Source organism: Aquarana catesbeiana, linkage group LG08 (genome assembly GCF_042186555.1).
Source record: "Aquarana catesbeiana isolate 2022-GZ linkage group LG08, ASM4218655v1, whole genome shotgun sequence".
NCBI lineage: Eukaryota > Metazoa > Chordata > Amphibia > Anura > Ranidae > Aquarana > Aquarana catesbeiana.
In genome coordinates, this window is record NC_133331.1 from 80,333,811 (window position 1) to 80,352,846 (window position 19,036).

Consider the following 19,036-nt stretch of genomic DNA (forward strand, 5'->3'; position numbering starts at 1 on the left):
TGGCCGAAAAAGGGTTAAAACCGCTCGTACAGCGCAGCTATAGCCGCGGTATTGCCGCGGTATTGCCGCGGTATAGCCGTGCTGTCCCATTGATTTCAATGGGCAGGAGCGGTTTAGGAGCGGTGAATACACCGCTCCTTCACCACCACTCCAAAGATGCGGCTCGCAGGACTTTTTTTACCGTCCTGCCAGCGCACTGCTTCAGTGTGAAAGCCCTCTGGCTTTCACACTGAACAAACAGCGGAGGCTGTTTAGGGGCGGTTTGCAGGCGGTATTTTTAGCGCAATAACGCCTGCAAACCGCCCCAGTGTGAAAGGGGCCTAACTCGCGTTTAGCCATGTTTCGTTTACAGGAGTTTTTAATTTTTTTGCCATTTTCAAAACGCGGCATGTAAACACGGCAAAACGGACGTTTTAAACGTGGGTTACTATCTGTGAAGTTAAATCGTTCAGGAGAGGTTGTAAAAACGTCCCATGTACATGAAGCTATAGGCTTCATGTACACTGCTGCTGGTAAACGGACATTTAGGAGCAGTTGGGCATTTTTTACAACTGCTCCTGACCTCTCATCTACAGTGGCTTGCGAAAGTATTCGGCCCCCTTGAACTTTTCAAACTTTTGCCACATTTCAGGCTTCAAATATAAAGATATAAAATTTTAATTTTTTGTGAAGAATCACCAACAAGTGGGACACAATTGTGAAGTGGAACGAAATCTATTGGATATTTTAAACTTTTTTAGCAATTAAAAAACTGAAAGTGGTGCGTGCAAAATTATTCGGCCCCTTTACTTTCAGTGCAGCAAACTCACTCCAGAAGTTCAGCGAGGATCTCTGAATGATCCAATGTTGTCCTAAATGACTGATGGTGATAAATAGAATCCACCTGTGTGTAATCAAGTCTCTGTATAAATGCACCTGCTCTGTGATAGTCTCAGGGTTCTGTTGAAAGCGCAGAGAGCATCATGAAGACCAAGGAACACACCAGGCAGGTCCGTAATACTGTTGTGGAGAAGTTTAAAGCCGGATTTGGATACAAAAAGATTTCCCAAGCTTTAAACATCCCAAGGAGCACTGTGCAAGCGATCATTTTGAAATGGGAGTATCAGACCACTGCAAATCTACCAAGACCTGGCTGTCCCTCTAAACTTTCAGCTCAGACAAGGAGAAGACTGATCAGAGATGCAGCCCAGAGGCCCATGATCACTCTGGATGAACTGCAGAGAACTACAGCTGAGGTGGGAGAGTCTGTCCATAGGACAACAATCAGTCGTACACTGCACAAATCTGGCCTTTATGGAAGAGTGGGAAGAAGAAAGCCATTTCTCAAAGATATCCATAAAAAGTCTTGTCTAAAGTTTGCCACAAGCCACCTGGGAGACACACCAAACATGTGGAAGAAGGTGCTCTGGTCCGATGAAACCAAAATCGAACTTTTTGGCCACAATGCAAAACAATATGTTTGGCGTAAAAGCAACACAGCTCATCACACTCAACACACCATCCCCACTGTCAAACATGGTGGTGGCAGCATCATGGTTTGGGCCTGCTTTTCTTCAGCAGGGACAGGGAAGATGGTTAAAATTGAGGGGAAGATGGATGCAGCCAAATACAGGACCATTCTGGATGAAAACCTGTTGGAGTCTGCAAAAGACCTGAAACTGGGACGGAGATTTATCTTCCAACAAGACAATGATCCCAAACATACAGCAAAATCTACAAAGGAATGGTTCACAAATAAACGTATCCAGGTGTTAGAATGGCCAAGTCAAAGTCCAGACCTGAATCCAATTGAGAATCTGTGGAAAGAGCTGAAAACTGCTGTTCACAAACGCTCTCCATCCAACCTCACTGAGCTCGAGCTGTTTTGCAAGGAAGAATGGGCAAGAATTTCAGTCTCTCGATGTGCAAAACTGATAGAGACATACCCCAAGCGACTTGCAGCTGTAATTGCAGCAAAAGGTGGCTCTACAAAGTATTAACGCAAGGGGGCCGAATAATTTTGCACACCCCACTTTTCATTTTTTTATTAGTTAAAAAAAGTTTCAAAAATCCAAAAGATTTCGTTCCACTTCACAATTGTGTCCCACTTGTTGGTGATTCTTCACAAAAAATAAAAATTTTATATCTTTATGTTTGAAGCCTGAAATGTGGCAAAAGGTTGAAAAGTTCAAGGGGGACGAATACTTTCGCAAGCCACTGTATGTTATCTTATCAGTACATGTACACGAGGTCATATATAGTCGTTTATAGGCAGTTGCATCCAGAGGCTTTTTTTGGAACCCCCAAAAAATGCCTTCAGAAGCTGTGTTTAGAGACATTTCAATCGCCATAAGTAGCTAAACGCGGCTACCCGTGTTTAGGTGCGTTTTCAAAAGGGAAACATTTTATTATTATTTGAGCCTGGAAAATGCTAAAAAACACACCAAAAACTCAATCATCACTGCCTGCAAGCTTGATATACCATGTGATATTCCCCTCATCAGCCAATTATACTATACAAAACACGACTTGCATTACTCGACGCTGAAGTTGAGTCACCAACAGACGTTCCTCTGGTGGCACGCTTTTCCTCGTTTTGGTGTCCATGCGAACTAGACGGGGTCTAAACTTTTCCCAAGAGAAAGTCAAAGGTGGCAATTGACATGCGTGTAAAATTAAAAAAACATTCTCTGGGTAATTATGCAGCTGAACATGGATATTAGAAAGTATCCTGTGGACATGCATTGAGCCATCAATGGAAGTGTCCAGTAGGGATGAACTCTGGTCCTCTCACGCAATTTTCTAAGTTTTTGGAGCCTCAGCAAAAGCAACATCAGGAGCATTTCCTCACACATGCTCATTATGGGATCCATATATAATAATATATTAATTATTAATAATATAAAACAGCTAGCTACAAGCACACTGCTTTCTCAGCTGCCACTCACACTGTTCTCTCACAGAATGGCTGAAATAGTTAATAAATACTTGTTTTTAGTGCTTTCTAATCATTTGGGGGGGGTCTCCTGAGGTTATCTTTAGTAAACGCTCCTGAACGCAAAACGCGGCTAAACACACGTTTTTAAACGTTGATTACTAACTGTGATGTTCCAACGTTCAGGAGAGGTTGAGAAACGTCCCGTGTACATGGAGCCTAACAATGTGGAGAATCACCATTTGTCCTGCTGACCATGATCACTTAAAACGAAAGTGAAAGAAAATATAAAATTCAGAGTGGTAGGCAGAACAGGAAATCAACGTAGACACCAGTTCTCGTGACTCTGTTTACTACCAGAGGTTCCCTCTCACTTCATGTTGTGGTTATTACACAAAATGTAAACAGAAATCTCCTCAATGGCTCACAGATGGCAAAAAAAACTGATAGGGGTTTTACTCAATGCAAAATGAAGAAAAAAAAAAAAAAAAAAAAAAAAAAGGGGACTACACTTCAGATATACTTTAACAAGTGAAGGGGGGGGGGGGCTTGTGAATTCACATATATGTATTCATTTGTATAGTTGTGTGCAAGTGTTTGTGCTGAATCACTATTGTTCATGAATATTTAAGCCATAGAATATACAATTTTATTTCCTTCCACCATGGGTAGAAGAGAATACCTCCCACAGCACTATTGTGTTCTGCCGGTGGGGAGCTTTCCCTGCCAGCCGAAAACAATGATTACTGCTGGCGGCAGAGTGATGGCATGAAAAAATGCAACAGGCTGATTGTACTGAAGTTGATTGATGGATCAACTTCAGTATAACTAGCCTGCCCTTAGACGGATCGAATCTCAGCCAGTCCCTGCTGAACCATCCAAGATTCAATCCATCTATGGCCAGTTTGGTTTACACCTTTGCGTGTCATCTGTGGGGCATCCCATAGTTTTTTTTTTTTTTTAAGTGAAAGTAAAAGAAAAATCACAAATATCAGGTTGTCCACAGGACAGGAATAGTGGGGAAATTTTCCTATGGAGTCCCCCAATCCCCTCCACTCTATCCAAAATGAAAAAAAAATGGTTTTGCATTTAGGGATATTTCCCACCACAAAAACGCACTCCAGATCCATCCCAGATGCGTTTCCGCATACACGTTTTTAGCGTGTTCCGGGGTGTTTTTGATGCATTTTCAGATTTTTTTTACCTTTTTTTTTTTCCACTGTACAGGGGTCCAGTGCATTTGTGATACATTTCAGTCCAGTCCAGTGAAAAATGCAGCATGTTCTACTTTTTTTTCTGGAAAGCCCTGAAACTGACAGCACAGGTGTGAACTTTACCACATAACCTACTTTCTATGCATTTTTGATGCAGAAAACAAAACGCACTTAGTCCTAATTTAAAACTCTACCAAAAACACACAAAACTAAAAGCATGTACATGTGTTCACACACTCCAATTGAAGTCTATGAGGTCAAAAATCGCACCTGCCTGCACCACATCCAAAAACGCACCGATGTGAACAGGCCACCAAAGAAACCAAATGGAAATGGATTGCTGTGCAAAAGCACTACAAATCATACAGGTGTGAACATGAAGTACATTACTGGCAGGATCAGCAGATGAAAATAAATTTTTAAAAAATGCCTTAAAGCGATATTAACCAGTAGGGTTGTCCCGATACCACTTTTTTAGGACCGAGTACAAGTACCGATACTTTTTTTTCAAGTACTCGCCGATACCGATTACCGATACTTTTTTTTAATGTCACGTGACAGTCTTTTTTTGCTATTTTTGGGGGGGGGGGGGGTGAACGTTGTATGTGTGTGTGTTTTTTTTGTTTTTTTTACAATTTTTATTTTTTACAATAATATTTTTTTATTCTTTATTGTTTTTTTTTTTTTAATCAGCCCTTTTGGGGGGCTTTGGTGAGATATCAGGGGTCTTAACAGACCTCTGATATCTCCCCCTTGAGACAGAGAAAGAGACAGAGGATAGAGATTCCCCAGTCCCTTTCTCTGCAGCCTCAGCTGCACTGAGAATGAATGGAGAGAAGACAGCGGCTCCTCTCCATTCATAAACGGACACATCGTAATCACAGGAGATTACAATGTTTCAGTTATGTGAATGGACAGAGTCAGCTGACTCTATCCATACACAAAGGAAGGAGGGGGAGGACGGAGGAACTGAGGGGGAGAACGGAGGGGACAGATAAGGAGAGAGGAACGAAGGGGGGAGTACGGAGGGGGACAGATAAGGAGAGAGGAACGAAGGGGACAGCGGAGAGGCACAGAGGAAGGGAGGGGGCACGGAGGAGGATGCAGTGACAGTCAGCTGTGAGCGATCACCGCTGTATGTCACTAAAGCTGGTGAAAGCCGCGGGGGGAGAATCTTGTAACTCCCCCACGCTTCGATCACAGCTGTCCTCTAGGTATCGGGGGAAGCATCGGGAGCATTTGCCCGAGTACAAGTACTTGGACAAATGCTCGGTATCGGGACAACCCTATTAACCAGGGTGGATAAAAATTGATGACTTTTTTTTTTTTTAATTTAAATTGGAGTTTTCACATTTTTCCAAATTTATACTAATAAAATGCTTTTGGAGTAAAAATCTAAAAAAAATAAATAATTTAGTTTACCCAGCATGAAATGGAGCATTAGGCTGTATATTCTGCAAAATTTACATTTTTGTTAAACTCCTGCAATGAATCCAAGCTCTGCAAGCTGAGATAACATGCACTGCATTGATGCATTTGCACAATTTCACAGTAACCATGAGATAAAACAAAGCTCAGGAATATTCCTTTATCCCATTGTTTTGCAAATCTATGTAGACTACAAACTGTATGATTGAATCGGTTCTGATATCGCAGTTTTACTAACCTGACAGCTTATTATTCTAAATATGAAACCTTCATTTTGTTTGCAAATATTAAAGATTCTAATTACCAGCAAGAATAAATCCTTACATTTAAAGAGCAGCTGTCATTTCAGATGCATCATGGCAGCGCCTGTTAGCGGGCATCCACTCACCTGCTGCCGCCACGTCCCTCACCTTGTGTCACTGCTGAATCACCAGCCGTCCTATTAAAGTGAATGGGACTGTCGGTGAGTCAATAGCGGGTCAGAGGAGGAGCCGCTGCAGGACAGAAATGACAGTTGGTTTTTAACCACTTCCCGCCTGGCCTATAGCAGAATGACGGCCGGGCTGTGGTTGCGTTATCCTGACTGGACATCATATGACGTCCAGCAGGATAAGCCACGATCATGTGGGGGCACACAGTGTGGCGATCGGTGGTGTATCACTCTAATCGTGGCAAAGAGCCTAGAACATAGGCTCTTTACCACGTGATCAATCACAGCGTGTAACCAGAAAGTGCTGGTAAACGGCCTTCCTTGGTTCGTGCTGACAGGGAGAGCCGATCGGTGGCCCTCCTGTCATGGGGGGGGGGGGGGGGTCTGCGCTGACAATCAGTGCATTGATTATCAGCACAGCCCCCATCAGAGGTGCCCACCACAGCTGCCAATCAGTGCCCATCAGTACCTCATCAGTGTTGCCAATCAGCGACGCCTGTCAGTGCCAATCAGTTCAACATATTAGTGCCTCCACATCAGTGCAGCCTTATTAGTGCCCGTCAGTGCAGGAGAAAATCAACATTTTACAACAGAAAACGAAGAAAAACTTTTTTTTCCTTTTCAAAAATTTCTTTTGTTTGTTTAGCAAAAAATAAAAACCCCAGTGGTAATCAAATACCACCAAAAGAAAGCTATTTGTGAGCAGAAAATGATAAAAATTTAGTTTGGGTTTAGTTTGATTTAAATCAAATCCACCCTGGTATTAACCAAAAAAAAACTGTAAACTACAAAAACAAAACAAAACTGCAGCTTACTAATCAGGGTGGATTTGATTTAAATCGCTAGTAAAAAGGCTTGATTTAAATCATATTTTTTAAAGAGCAACTGTCATCTTTGTCCCGCAGTGGCTCCTCCTCTGAACCGCTGTTGACTCACCGACAGTCCCATTCACCTAAATGGGAGAGATGGTGATTCAGCAGGGACACAATAAGGTGAAGGACATGGCGGCAGCAGGAGAGTGGATAACCGCTAACAGGCGCTGTCATGATGGATCTGAAATGACAGGTGCTCTTTAAATGTAAGGATTTATTCTTGCTGGTAGTTAGAATCTTTATTATTTGCAAACAAAATGAAGGTTTCTTATTTAGAATAATAAGCTGTCAGGTTAGTAAAACAGCGATATCAGAACCAATTCATTCATACAGTTTGTAGTGTACATAGATTTGCCAAACAATGGGATAAAAGAATATTCCTGAACTTTGTTTTATCTCATGGTTCTTGTGAAATTGTGTGAATGCATCAATGCAGTGCATGTTGTTTCAGCTTGCAGAGTTTGGATTCATTGAATGAGTTTACCAAAAATGTAAATATTGCAGAATATACAGCCTCATGCTACATAACTAAGCTCCGTTTCATGCTAAATAAACTAAATTATTAATGTATCTTAAATAGAAAACTATTTTTATTAAAAAAAAAAGAAGATTTACAATAAAAAAAAAATCCTCTCACCTCTAATGGCAGTCGGATGTAAACAGACCGCCTGACCTCCATCCGATCCGTCTGTTTTTAGCAGACCGGGTGTCAGTTGGCAGCCGCCAATCCACAGATGGTGACTGGGTGGGTCCACCTGAAAAACTGACAGGGGAACCCGATCGGTCGGCTAGTGTGAAAGGGGCCTAAGGATTGGTATGCTGCAATGTTATATTTGCGTTTTGTGTTTGGATACACTGTAATGCCCTGTACACACGATCCGAAAATCGTGCAACAGATCGTTCCGACTTTTTTCCGCTTGTTGGTCACAAGTAGAAATTTAATAGGTTACCATAGTTACGAAAATTCTCATACAACAGAATAAAAATTCAGAAGTGATGTAATGTGTTGCATTTCTATTGTATTTTTGGAGGACAACTGTACCGATCAAACGAAAATTGTACAATCTAGTATCGGACAAATTTTTGTGCTTGCACCATTGGATAATATCAAGACATGTGCGTTTCAGTTCATAAAGAATAGATTTTCATATGAATATTAGTATTCGTACATTCGGATCCATCCGAACAGCTGAAAGAACCAAAATACGAAAATTACGAATAAGCAAAATAACGAACATGCAAAAATACAAACTTATGAATGGACAAACTTACGAAAATACGAAACTCCAAAACAGTAAAAGAAAGAAAATGACATCTATAAAGGAATTATTTACATTTCGTATTTTCAATCCTTTGTAATTTCATATGTTCGTATTTTCATTCGTGTGTTCATAATTTTGTTTGTTCGTGTTCTCGAATCATTCTTTTGAATGCACAGTGTATTAGTGAGTGATGTATCTTACTATATATCTTTAGCCAATCAGCTTATCCCTTTTGTGTCCGAGTCACACTGTATTCCTGAATCTTTTTAGAGTCAGTTGAGGAGACTGAGTCAGATCTCGTGACTGAGGGAGTGGACTGGAGTAAGTACAGAACTTATTAGAAAAGCAAGCATAGGATTATTATTCTTTATTTACTACGAAAGTACGAAGCAACGAAGAAGGCGATCTCACAAAAGTAACAAATTACTAAATTATGAGTAGTGTACCGAATAAACGAGAATTATTATCTAACAAAATTACGAGTCCGAATATGAAACCTCGCGTCTTACTAAATTACGAATTGTTACGAATCAACGGAAACGTAAAGAAACAAAACACATTTTTTTGTTGTGCACATGTCTAATAATATCGGATGAAAAGTCATGATCAGCTATCGAAAGCTGTGTACCAACGACCAGATTATCGTACGATGTCTTCGAAAGTGGCATTTTTTCATACAATTTTCAGATCGTGTGTACAGGTCATTAGGCTTTTCTTCTTATTTAGGAAGCGGATTTGAAAATGCTTCCAGAATGATCCATGTGCGACTGCTGACCGGTAAGTACAGGACACGGCTCATTGTGTTTGCTGCAAATACTCTGCATCAAAAGCAACTCAGAAGGAGTAGAAGAAGACATATCCCTGGGGAGTCGCCGGGGAGCAGTAGTAGAAGACGTGTCCCCGGGGAGCAGTAGACATGTCCCTGGGGAGTAGTAGTAGTAGACATGTCCCTGGGGAGTAGTAGTAGTAGTAGTAGACATGTCCCTGGGGAGTAGTAGTAGTAGTAGACATGTCCCTGGGGAGTAGTAGTAGTAGTAGACATGTCCCTGGGGAGTAGTAGTAGACATGTCCCTGGGGAGTAGTAGTAGACATGTCCCTGGGGAGTAGTAGTAGACATGTCCCTGGGGAGTAGTAGTAGACATGTCCCTGGGGAGTAGTAGTAGACATGTCCCTGGGGAGTAGTAGTAGACATGTCCCTGGGGAGTAGTAGTAGACATGTCCCTGGGGAGTAGTAGTAGACATGTCCCTGGGGAGTAGTAGTAGTAGTAGACATGTCCCTGGGGAGTAGTAGTAGTAGACATGTCCCTGGGGAGTAGTAGTAGTAGAAGACGACATGTCCCGGGGAGTAGTAGTAGTAGAAGACGACATGTCCCGGGGAGTAGTAGTAGTAGAAGACGACATGTCCCGGGGAGTAGTAGTAGTAGAAGACATGTCCCAGGGAGTAGTAGAAGACATGTCCCAGGGAGTAGTAGAAGACATGTCCCAGGGAGTAGTAGAAGACATGTCCCAGGGAGTAGTAGAAGACATGTCCCAGGGAGTAGTAGAAGACATGTCCCAGGGAGTAGTAGAAGACATGTCCCAGGGAGTAGTAGAAGACATGTCCCAGGGAGTAGTAGAAGACATGTCCCAGGGAGTAGTAGAAGACATGTCCCAGGGAGTAGTAGAAGACATGTCCCAGGGAGTAGTAGAAGACATGTCCCAGGGAGTAGTAGAAGACATGTCCCAGGGAGTAGTAGAAGACATGTCCCAGGGACTAGTAGAAGACATGTCCCAGGGACTAGTAGAAGACATGTCCCAGGGACTAGTAGAAGACATGTCCCAGGGACTAGTAGAAGACATGTCCCAGGGACTAGTAGAAGACATGTCCCAGGGACTAGTAGAAGACATGTCCCAGGGACTAGTAGAAGACATGTCCCAGGGACTAGTAGAAGACATGTCCCAGGGAGTAGTAGAAGACATGTCCCAGGGAGTAGTAGAAGACATGTCCCAGGGAGTAGTAGAAGACATGTCCCAGGGAGTAGTAGAAGACATGTCCCAGGGAGTAGTAGAAGACATGTCCCAGGGAGTAGTAGAAGACATGTCCCAGGGAGTAGTAGAAGACATGTCCCAGGGAGTAGTAGAAGACATGTCCCAGGGAGTAGTAGAAGACATGTCCCAGGGAGTAGTAGAAGACATGTCCCAGGGAGTAGTAGAAGACATGTCCCAGGGAGTAGTAGAAGACATGTCCCAGGGAGTAGTAGAAGACATGTCCCAGGGAGTAGTAGAAGACATGTCCCAGGGAGTAGTAGAAGACATGTCCCAGGGAGTAGTAGAAGACATGTCCCAGGGAGTAGTAGAAGACATGTCCCAGGGAGTAGTAGAAGACATGTCCCAGGGAGTAGTAGAAGACATGTCCCAGGGAGTAGTAGAAGACATGTCCCAGGGAGTAGTAGAAGACATGTCCCAGGGAGTAGTAGAAGACATGTCCCAGGGAGTAGTAGAAGACATGTCCCAGGGAGTAGTAGAAGACATGTCCCAGGGAGTAGTAGAAGACATGTCCCAGGGAGTAGTAGAAGACATGTCCCAGGGAGTAGTAGAAGACATGTCCCAGGGAGTAGTAGAAGACATGTCCCAGGGAGTAGTAGAAGACATGTCCCAGGGAGTAGTAGAAGACATGTCCCAGGGAGTAGTAGAAGACATGTCCCAGGGAGTAGTAGAAGACATGTCCCAGGGAGTAGTAGAAGACATGTCCCAGGGAGTAGTAGAAGACATGTCCCAGGGAGTAGTAGAAGACATGTCCCAGGGAGTAGTAGAAGACATGTCCCAGGGAGTAGTAGAAGACATGTCCCAGGGAGTAGTAGAAGACATGTCCCAGGGAGTAGTAGAAGACATGTCCCAGGGAGTAGTAGAAGACATGTCCCAGGGAGTAGTAGAAGACATGTCCCAGGGAGTAGTAGAAGACATGTCCCAGGGAGTAGTAGAAGACATGTCCCAGGGAGTAGTAGAAGACATGTCCCAGGGAGTAGTAGAAGACATGTCCCAGGGAGTAGTAGAAGACATGTCCCAGGGAGTAGTAGAAGACATGTCCCAGGGAGTAGTAGAAGACATGCCCCAGGGAGTAGTAGAAGACATGTCCCAGGGAGTAGTAGAAGACATGTCCCAGGGAGTAGTAGAAGACATGTCCCAGGGAGTAGTAGAAGACATGTCCCAGGGAGTAGTAGAAGACATGTCCCAGGGAGTAGTAGAAGACATGTCCCAGGGAGTAGTAGAAGACATGTCCCAGGGAGTAGTAGAAGACATGTCCCAGGGAGTAGTAGAAGACATGTCCCAGGGAGTAGTAGAAGACATGTCCCAGGGAGTAGTAGAAGACATGTCCCAGGGAGTAGTAGAAGACATGTCCCAGGGAGTAGTAGAAGACATGTCCCAGGGAGTAGTAGAAGACATGTCCCAGGGAGTAGTAGAAGACATGTCCCAGGGAGTAGTAGAAGACATGTCCCAGGGAGTAGTAGAAGACATGTCCCAGGGAGTAGTAGAAGACATGTCCCAGGGAGTAGTAGAAGACATGTCCCAGGGAGTAGTAGAAGACATGTCCCAGGGAGTAGTAGAAGACATGTCCCTGGGAGTAGTAGAAGACATGTCCCAGGGAGTAGTAGAAGACATGTCCCAGGGAGTAGTAGAAGACATGTCCCTGGGAGTAGTAGAAGACATGTCCCTGGGGAGTAGTAGTAGTAGTAGAAGACATGTCCCTGGGGAGTAGTAGTAGTAGTAGAAGACATGTCCCTGGGGAGTAGTAGTAGTAGTAGAAGACATGTCCCTGGGGAGTAGTAGTAGTAGTAGAAGACATGTCCCTGGGAGTAGTAGTAGAAGACATGTCCCTGGGAGTAGTAGTAGTAGACATGTCCCTGGGAAGTAGTAGTAGAAGACATGTCCCTGGGGAGTAGTAGTAGTAGAAGACATGTCCCTGGGGAGTAGTAGTAGTAGACATGTCCCTGGGAAGTAGTAGTAGAAGACATGTCCCTGGGGAGTAGTAGTAGTAGACATGTCCCTGGGAGTAGTAGTAGTAGAAGACATGTCCCTGGGAGTAGTAGTAGTAGAAGACATGTCCCTGGGAGTAGTAGTAGTAGAAGACATGTCCCTGGGGAGTAGTAGTAGTAGAAGACATGTCCCTGGGGAGTAGTAGTAGACATGTCCCTGGGAAGTAGTAGTAGACATGTCCCTGGGAAGTAGTAGTAGAAGACATGTCCCTGGGGAGTAGTAGTAGTAGACATGTCCCTGGGAAGTAGTAGTAGAAGACATGTCCCTGGGGAGTAGTAGTAGTAGTAGACATGTCCCTGGGAGTAGTAGTAGTAGAAGACATGTCCCTGGGGAGTAGTAGTAGTAGACATGTCCCTGGGAAGTAGTAGTAGAAGACATGTCCCTGGGGAGTAGTAGTAGTAGACATGTCCCTGGGAGTAGTAGTAGTAGAAGACATGTCCCTGGGAGTAGTAGTAGTAGAAGACATGTCCCTGGGAGTAGTAGTAGTAGAAGACATGTCCCTGGGAAGTAGTAGTAGAAGACATGTCCCTGGGGAGTAGTAGTAGTAGACATGTCCCTGGGAGTAGTAGTAGTAGAAGACATGTCCCTGGGAGTAGTAGTAGTAGAAGACATGTCCCTGGGGAGTAGTAGTAGACATGTCCCTGGGAAGTAGTGTAATCTGAACCCCTCTATGTACACAGCCCGGCCCCCTCCATTACATAGAACACCTTCCAGTGTGGGAGTGACAGTCTAGCACTGGTTGGTGACACCAGACCCCCTGAGTCTCCCCCCTCCCCCCCACACACATTTGTTGTTTACATGTCATCTGAGAGGCCCTCCATGTCCTGCACTTCACCTGTCCAGCATCTGCTGCAGTGACACGCTGTTCTGCTCAGACATGATGTCTCCTCCCCGGCTCTCCCTTCACCCGTGGACCCTCCACACGGCGCTCAAGCCGCCATTCAAATCCCCGTCTCCTCTGACAGCTCCAGGTAAATGTTATCAGGTCACCACTGTCGACGTTCGCGGACCATGATAGAACGGGCCGTGCGTGTTACGTCAAGCGTGCATCGGAACGCTGACAACGTGCACCGGAAGTGAAGGCTTCTGCTGTGAGGGCGGTAACTAGGTAACGGGCGGCTGCGCAGTGTGGAGTGCTGAGGTAGCTGGTGTGTTGCTGTGTGTGTGGGGATGGTGTGATTCCATCTGTGCGGTGCCTGGTACCGGGGTATAGATGATTGGGAAATCTAGCTCAGAAATAGCTGACGTTGTGCTTTGGCAACAAATGTATAAAGAAAGACGACTGAGGGTTGGCTGCTGATGTGCTTTTGTCAGGTAATCCCCTCATTAGTGAATTGACACGTATTGTACGAGGTGTGTCTAAAAAGTTTGGTGAATGGTATAAAAAATAAAACAGAAAATACATATTACCTTTATTGGCCGTCCAAATAATCGTCATCCTTCACAACGCACATTTGGCGACATTCATAAAGCTTCTGGTAACAGTCAGTAAAGGCCTCTTTAGGGATCATTCGCAGAACTACTGTCACATATTATTGGATTGCCACCACGTCCGCAAAATCTGCGCCTTTCATGGCGCTTTTCAGGCGGGGAAACAGAAGTCCGCAAGCGCAAGATCAGGGGAGTACGGTGGATTATCGAGAACAGGTATGCCGCGCTGAGGCAAGAATTGGCGCACAAAGATCTCACGGCAACATCCACTGTCCAGTCCTGTGTAACTCTGGCCAAACACCACGGATGTGTCGTAGCAACCGTTTTAAAACTATGAATGGGCTCGGGCGTATTCGGGATCCCTCCTGCCTGATCCCGCCAGAACGCCGACACTGCACACCGCTAATCACAAGCAGTGAGACATTTCCCGATCTGTGCAGCTACGAATCAGGAAACGCCTCACTGTCTGTGATTAGCGGTGTGCAGTGTTGGCTTCCTGGCGGGATCAGGCAAGTGGGATCCCAAACACACCCAAGCCCATCCATATTCATAACTTTCTCGTAGAATGCGGCCTTCGCGGTTTAACCCACGGGAACAAATTCCTTATGGATGATGCCATCGTTGTCGAAGAAGGCGATCAACATTGTCTTGACCTTGGACTTTTGTAGGTGACTCTTTTTGGGTCGCACTCGCTCGATCGTGTTTGGGGTTCTGCTTGTCGACGGCCTACGCGAACGAGGCTCACCCTCAGTCGTTTCCTTCCTGTTGCGAAAGTGTTTGAACCAGTTGTAAACACATTTTCTGCTCACAGCTTCTGTCCCATACACTTGCACCAACATTTCATGCATCTCCGCCGTTTTCCCCAGTTTGTAGCAGAACTTAATGTTCACTTGTTGCTGCATTGTAAGGATGAGCTCATGCGTGTACATGCGGAGCCCACCAGTAAGTCGGCACTGTGGATCGCTTATCACTAAGGATGAGCTCCGGCGTGTTCGCACACTCCACAAGCAGAGCCCGCCAGAAAGTCGGCACTGCGCTGCGCTAATCACAGGCAGTGAGACATTTCCAGAACTCTGCAGCCGCACATCAGGAAAATGTTTCACTGCCTGTGATTAGCGCAGCGCCGTGCCGACTTCCTGGCGGGCTCTGCTTGTGGAGTGTGCGAACACGCCGGAGCTCATCCTTACTTATCACAAGCAATCAGATATTTTCCCGATCCAGAGATGCAGAGATCAGGAAATGTCTCACTGCCTGTGATTAGCGCTGTGCAGTGCCTACTTCCTGGTGGGCTTTGCACGTGCAGTTGCGGGCACACCTGTGCTCATCCTTACTCCATTGCACTGTGACCCTACTTCTCACACTGACTATGTTCCACTGCCCACAGCGGGTTTACCCTGATGGTCACGTGTACTCCACGCTAGGTGGCGCTTCTCAACGTGTCTCTGAATAGCCATGTGCATGCGCACTCACCTGGCCCATGTTGCCGTTTGAGATATCAGACCATTCACCAAACTTTTTAGACAAACCTCGCGTACGCTCCAGGCTGATAAAAACAACTAAAACAAGTAGAACAAAACTAAGGATGAGTTCAGGCGTGTTCACAACTCCACGTGCCCATGCCCGCCAGGAAGCTGACACTCCTCAGCGCTAACCGCAAGCAGTGTGGCATTTCCTCGATCCGCGGCTGCACAGATCATGAAAGGTTTTACTACCAGTGATTAGCGCTGCGGAGTGTCAGCTTCCTGGCGGGCACGGGAACGTGGAGTTCCGGACACGCCTGAGCTCATCCTTAAATGAAAGGCATTATTTTTCCTTTTGAATAGAGTAAGGGAGGACTATAACCCCTGTTAAGGTTTTTTTTTTGCCATATGTGTCCCATTGGGGAGATTTCATTTCACATCCTGTCCCATAGCAGAAACAGGAAGTGAGAGGAAACCACTCTAAAGTGAGGGAATTCCTAGTTGTCCCCTCAACTGGTGTTCCCATTGGAGATTGCTTCTAGATTTTTGTTCTGATGGCAACCCAAAATTTAGAATTGCCTTTATTTTCACTTTAAGGCTGGGTTCACACATGAGCATGTAATGGCTCACAGCAGGAGTCCGGTGCGTTCTCGTTCACTGTTTCAGGTCCGATTTCAGCATGAATTTTGGGCTGAATTCGGACCTGAAACGGACCAAAAGACGCACAGGGCTCCTGTGCAAATCGCATCGGAGCTGCTGTGGAGATATGTGAACCAACTCCATAGAGAGCCAGTCACAATCTCCTGCTGTGCGAATTAGATGCAAGAAATCAGCATCCAATTCACACTAGTGTGAACCCGGCCTCAATGATAAACAGGACAAATAAAAAGGGTGAATCTCTCCATGGGCTCATGCACACTGCATCTCAATGAAGCTGCTTCTACAGGCTTTTGAGCTCTCGTTTTTTTCTGCCTGGAAACTCTCCTCCATGTTAGCCAATGTGACCAAGCACACTATAGCTTTTTCAGGAATTTACAGGCATATGCTGTTATAGGCAGAAAATAAAAAAAACTCCAACTAAACTCACATTTTTGAGATGAGCTTTCAAGCAGAAAAGACGCCTAGGTGCACAAAAATGCAAAAACAAAAAAAAAAAAAGGAAAAATGAGGTGAGGGTTTGTGAAAAAAAAATGCTTGTGCTCAAATAAGCCCAATAAAAAAGCACAAAAAAACTTCTTCAAGCTTTTGGGCAGAGAAATAGCAGCTCAAATGCCTGTTAGCCTAGGTTCACACTGCTGCGGAATTGAAATCGTGCGAGTTCAGCTAAACTCGCACAATTTCATACCTGCGTGTCAATCCAACTTCGGGGGCAATTTCAGAGATATCTGTGCGGGTTCCTGCACAGATGTCTATTGAAATCACACCCGAAGTCACCAAAAGTAGTACAGAAACTACTTTTAATACATTTTTGGGACCAGTGACAATTATACAGCAATCAGTGCTATAAAAAAGGAAAGATTACTGTATAAATGTCACTGGCAGGGAAGGGGTTAAGACTAGGGGGCGATCAAGGGGTTAAATGTGTTCCCTAGTGTGTGTTCTAACTGTGGGGGGGATGGAACCGACTAGGAGGAGAGAGAGATCAGTAAGTATGAACACACAATCTGTCTTCTCTCCCCTGAGAGAACCTGGATCTGTGTGTTTACACAGTCAGTGTTGATGAAGGAATCCCTTTCCATGGAACTATTGTTTTCTCCTGGGTTGGTGGGGGGGAGGGGGGTGTCCCTGCAAGGAGAACACACTGATTATAGCTAGCAGGTATAGCCACTGGCAATAATTGCATGCTAGCTCCATTGTGGTCGTACCCAGGTTGATCAATGGATTGACTTGGGTACAATCTGCCTGCCCATGCATGGATCGATTTTTGGCCAGTCCCTGCTGAACTGGCTGAGATTACAACCATCTCTGGCTGGCTTAACTCCACTTTTACTGAAAAAGAAAACCATTCCCCTCTGGGTGATCTATGTACATTTTAAGGATTTTAACAAACTTTGTCGCAAATTCCTACCTGTTTCTGCTCTAAGAAAAAGCTGTTTTTTGTCAGCAGACTGAATCGGAATGGGAGTGACTTTTTCATTATTAATCATTTGATACACTTGCAGTGTTCTAATGAGGAAAGCCGAAGGCTCTGAATCCCTTTAGAAGCGATTAACCCTTTGGGGGTATCTCACCGAAAATAAAATGTTTGTTACAGAGGATCTGACTTGTATCTTAGAGCCCTTTCACACCGGGCTGCCCATAGCGTCGGTGGTAAAACGCCGCTATATTTAGCGGCGTTTTACCGTCGGATTAGCTGCGCATTTCGTCCGCTAGCGGGGCGCTTTTACCCCCCGCTAGCGGCCGAGAAAGGGTTAAAACCGCCCGCAATGCGCCGCAATAGCGGCGTTTTGCCGGCGGTATCCCAGCGCTGCCCCATTGATTTCAATGGGGAGCAGCGGTAAACACACCGCTCCTTCACCGCTCCAAAGAAGCTGCTGGCAGGACTTTTTTTCCCGTCCTGCCAGCGCAGAACTCTGGTGTGAAAGCCCTCAGGCTATCACACTGGAGACAATGCTGCAGCTGTTTGAGGGCGGATTGCAGGCGCTATTTTTAACGCTATAGCGCCTGCAAAACGCCCTCGGTGTGAAAGGGGTCTTAGTGCAAACTTCTGGGAAAATTAGTGAGCCAATCACATGTGCAAGAAATTACATTTCTGAGTAAATTCTGCACACCAACGCTACAGGACGCCTCCAGGTACTGTACTGTACATGATTGATTGATAGATATATAGCTATATATATATCAATTTTAAAAAAATGTATTAAAAGTGTCCAATGTGCCTGCCGCAATATCGCAGTCATTACTAGTAAAAAAAAAAAATAATAATAATTTTAAAAATGCCATAAGTCTATCCCCTATTTTGTAGACGCTATAACTTTTGCACAAACCACTCAATATAGTCTTAGGCTGCTTTCACACTCGGGCGGTAGGGGGCGTCGGCGGTAAAACAGCGCTATTTATAGAGCTGCTTTACCGCGGTATTCGGCCGCTAGCAGTGCGGTTTTAATCCCCCGCTGGTGGCCGTAAAAGGGTTAAAACCGCTCATATAGCATGGCTATAGCCGCGCTGTCCCATTGATTTCAATGGGCAGGAGCAGTGAATACAACGCTCCTTCACCGCTCCAAAGATGCGGCTGGCAGGAGTTTTTTTCTTCTCCTGTCAGCGCACCGCTTCAGTGTGAAAGCCCTCGGGCTTTCACACTGAACAAACAGCAGCGGCTGTTTTGGGTCGGTTTGCAGGCGCTATTTTTAGCGCAATAACACCTGCAAACCGCCCCAGTGTGAAAGGGGTCTAATTGCAATTTTTTTTTTACCAAAAATATGTAGAAGAATACATATCGAGCTAAACTGAGGAAAAAAATATTTTTCTTTAAAAAAAATTGGGATATTTATTATAGCAAAAAGTAAAAGATATTATGTTTTTTTCAAAATTGTCACTCTTCTTTTTAGGGCTGCAGAAATTAAAGATTAATCGTTAATTTTTTTGATCGACCAAAATTTTTTTGATCAGTAGGCTGCCTGCCCAGGGGCCGCTTTGGGCCAAGCTTCCTCCTCCTCCACTATATGTCATACAGTCTGCGGGCATCTCCCGCTGTGTGTCTCCGAGCTAAGTGTGAAAACTTTGGCCGCGCTGTGAGAAAATTCCCATCCTCCTCCTAGATCAGCTCATGTGATAGACGCAGTGTTCTGTCTATCACACGAGCTGATCTAGGAGGAGGGCGGGACTTTTGTCACAGCGAGGCCAAAGTTTTCACACTCAGCTCCGAGACACACAGCGGGAGATGCCCGCAGACTGTGTAATCCAGGCACAGGCACTGACTACAGTGAGGCTGCGATTATGGGCACGGTGAGACAGCATTATGGGCACGGTGAGACAGCATTATGGGCACGGTGAGACAGCATTATGGGCACG

The 19,036-nt window shown here is 45.1% G+C and overlaps 1 protein-coding gene across 1 annotated transcript in view; it reads right to left on the bottom strand.

Annotated features, from left to right (window-relative positions):
• Nucleotides 1–13,230, bottom strand: part of MARCHF5 (membrane associated ring-CH-type finger 5) — a gene marked incomplete in the record, with an annotated part of 111,128 nt that extends 97,898 nt beyond the window's left edge. The window contains 1 exon segment of the mRNA XM_073596052.1: nt 12,970–13,230. Within this exon segment, the coding sequence (XP_073452153.1) occupies nt 12,970–13,013 (44 nt within the window).
• Nucleotides 13,231–19,036: the final 5,806 nt, after the last annotated feature.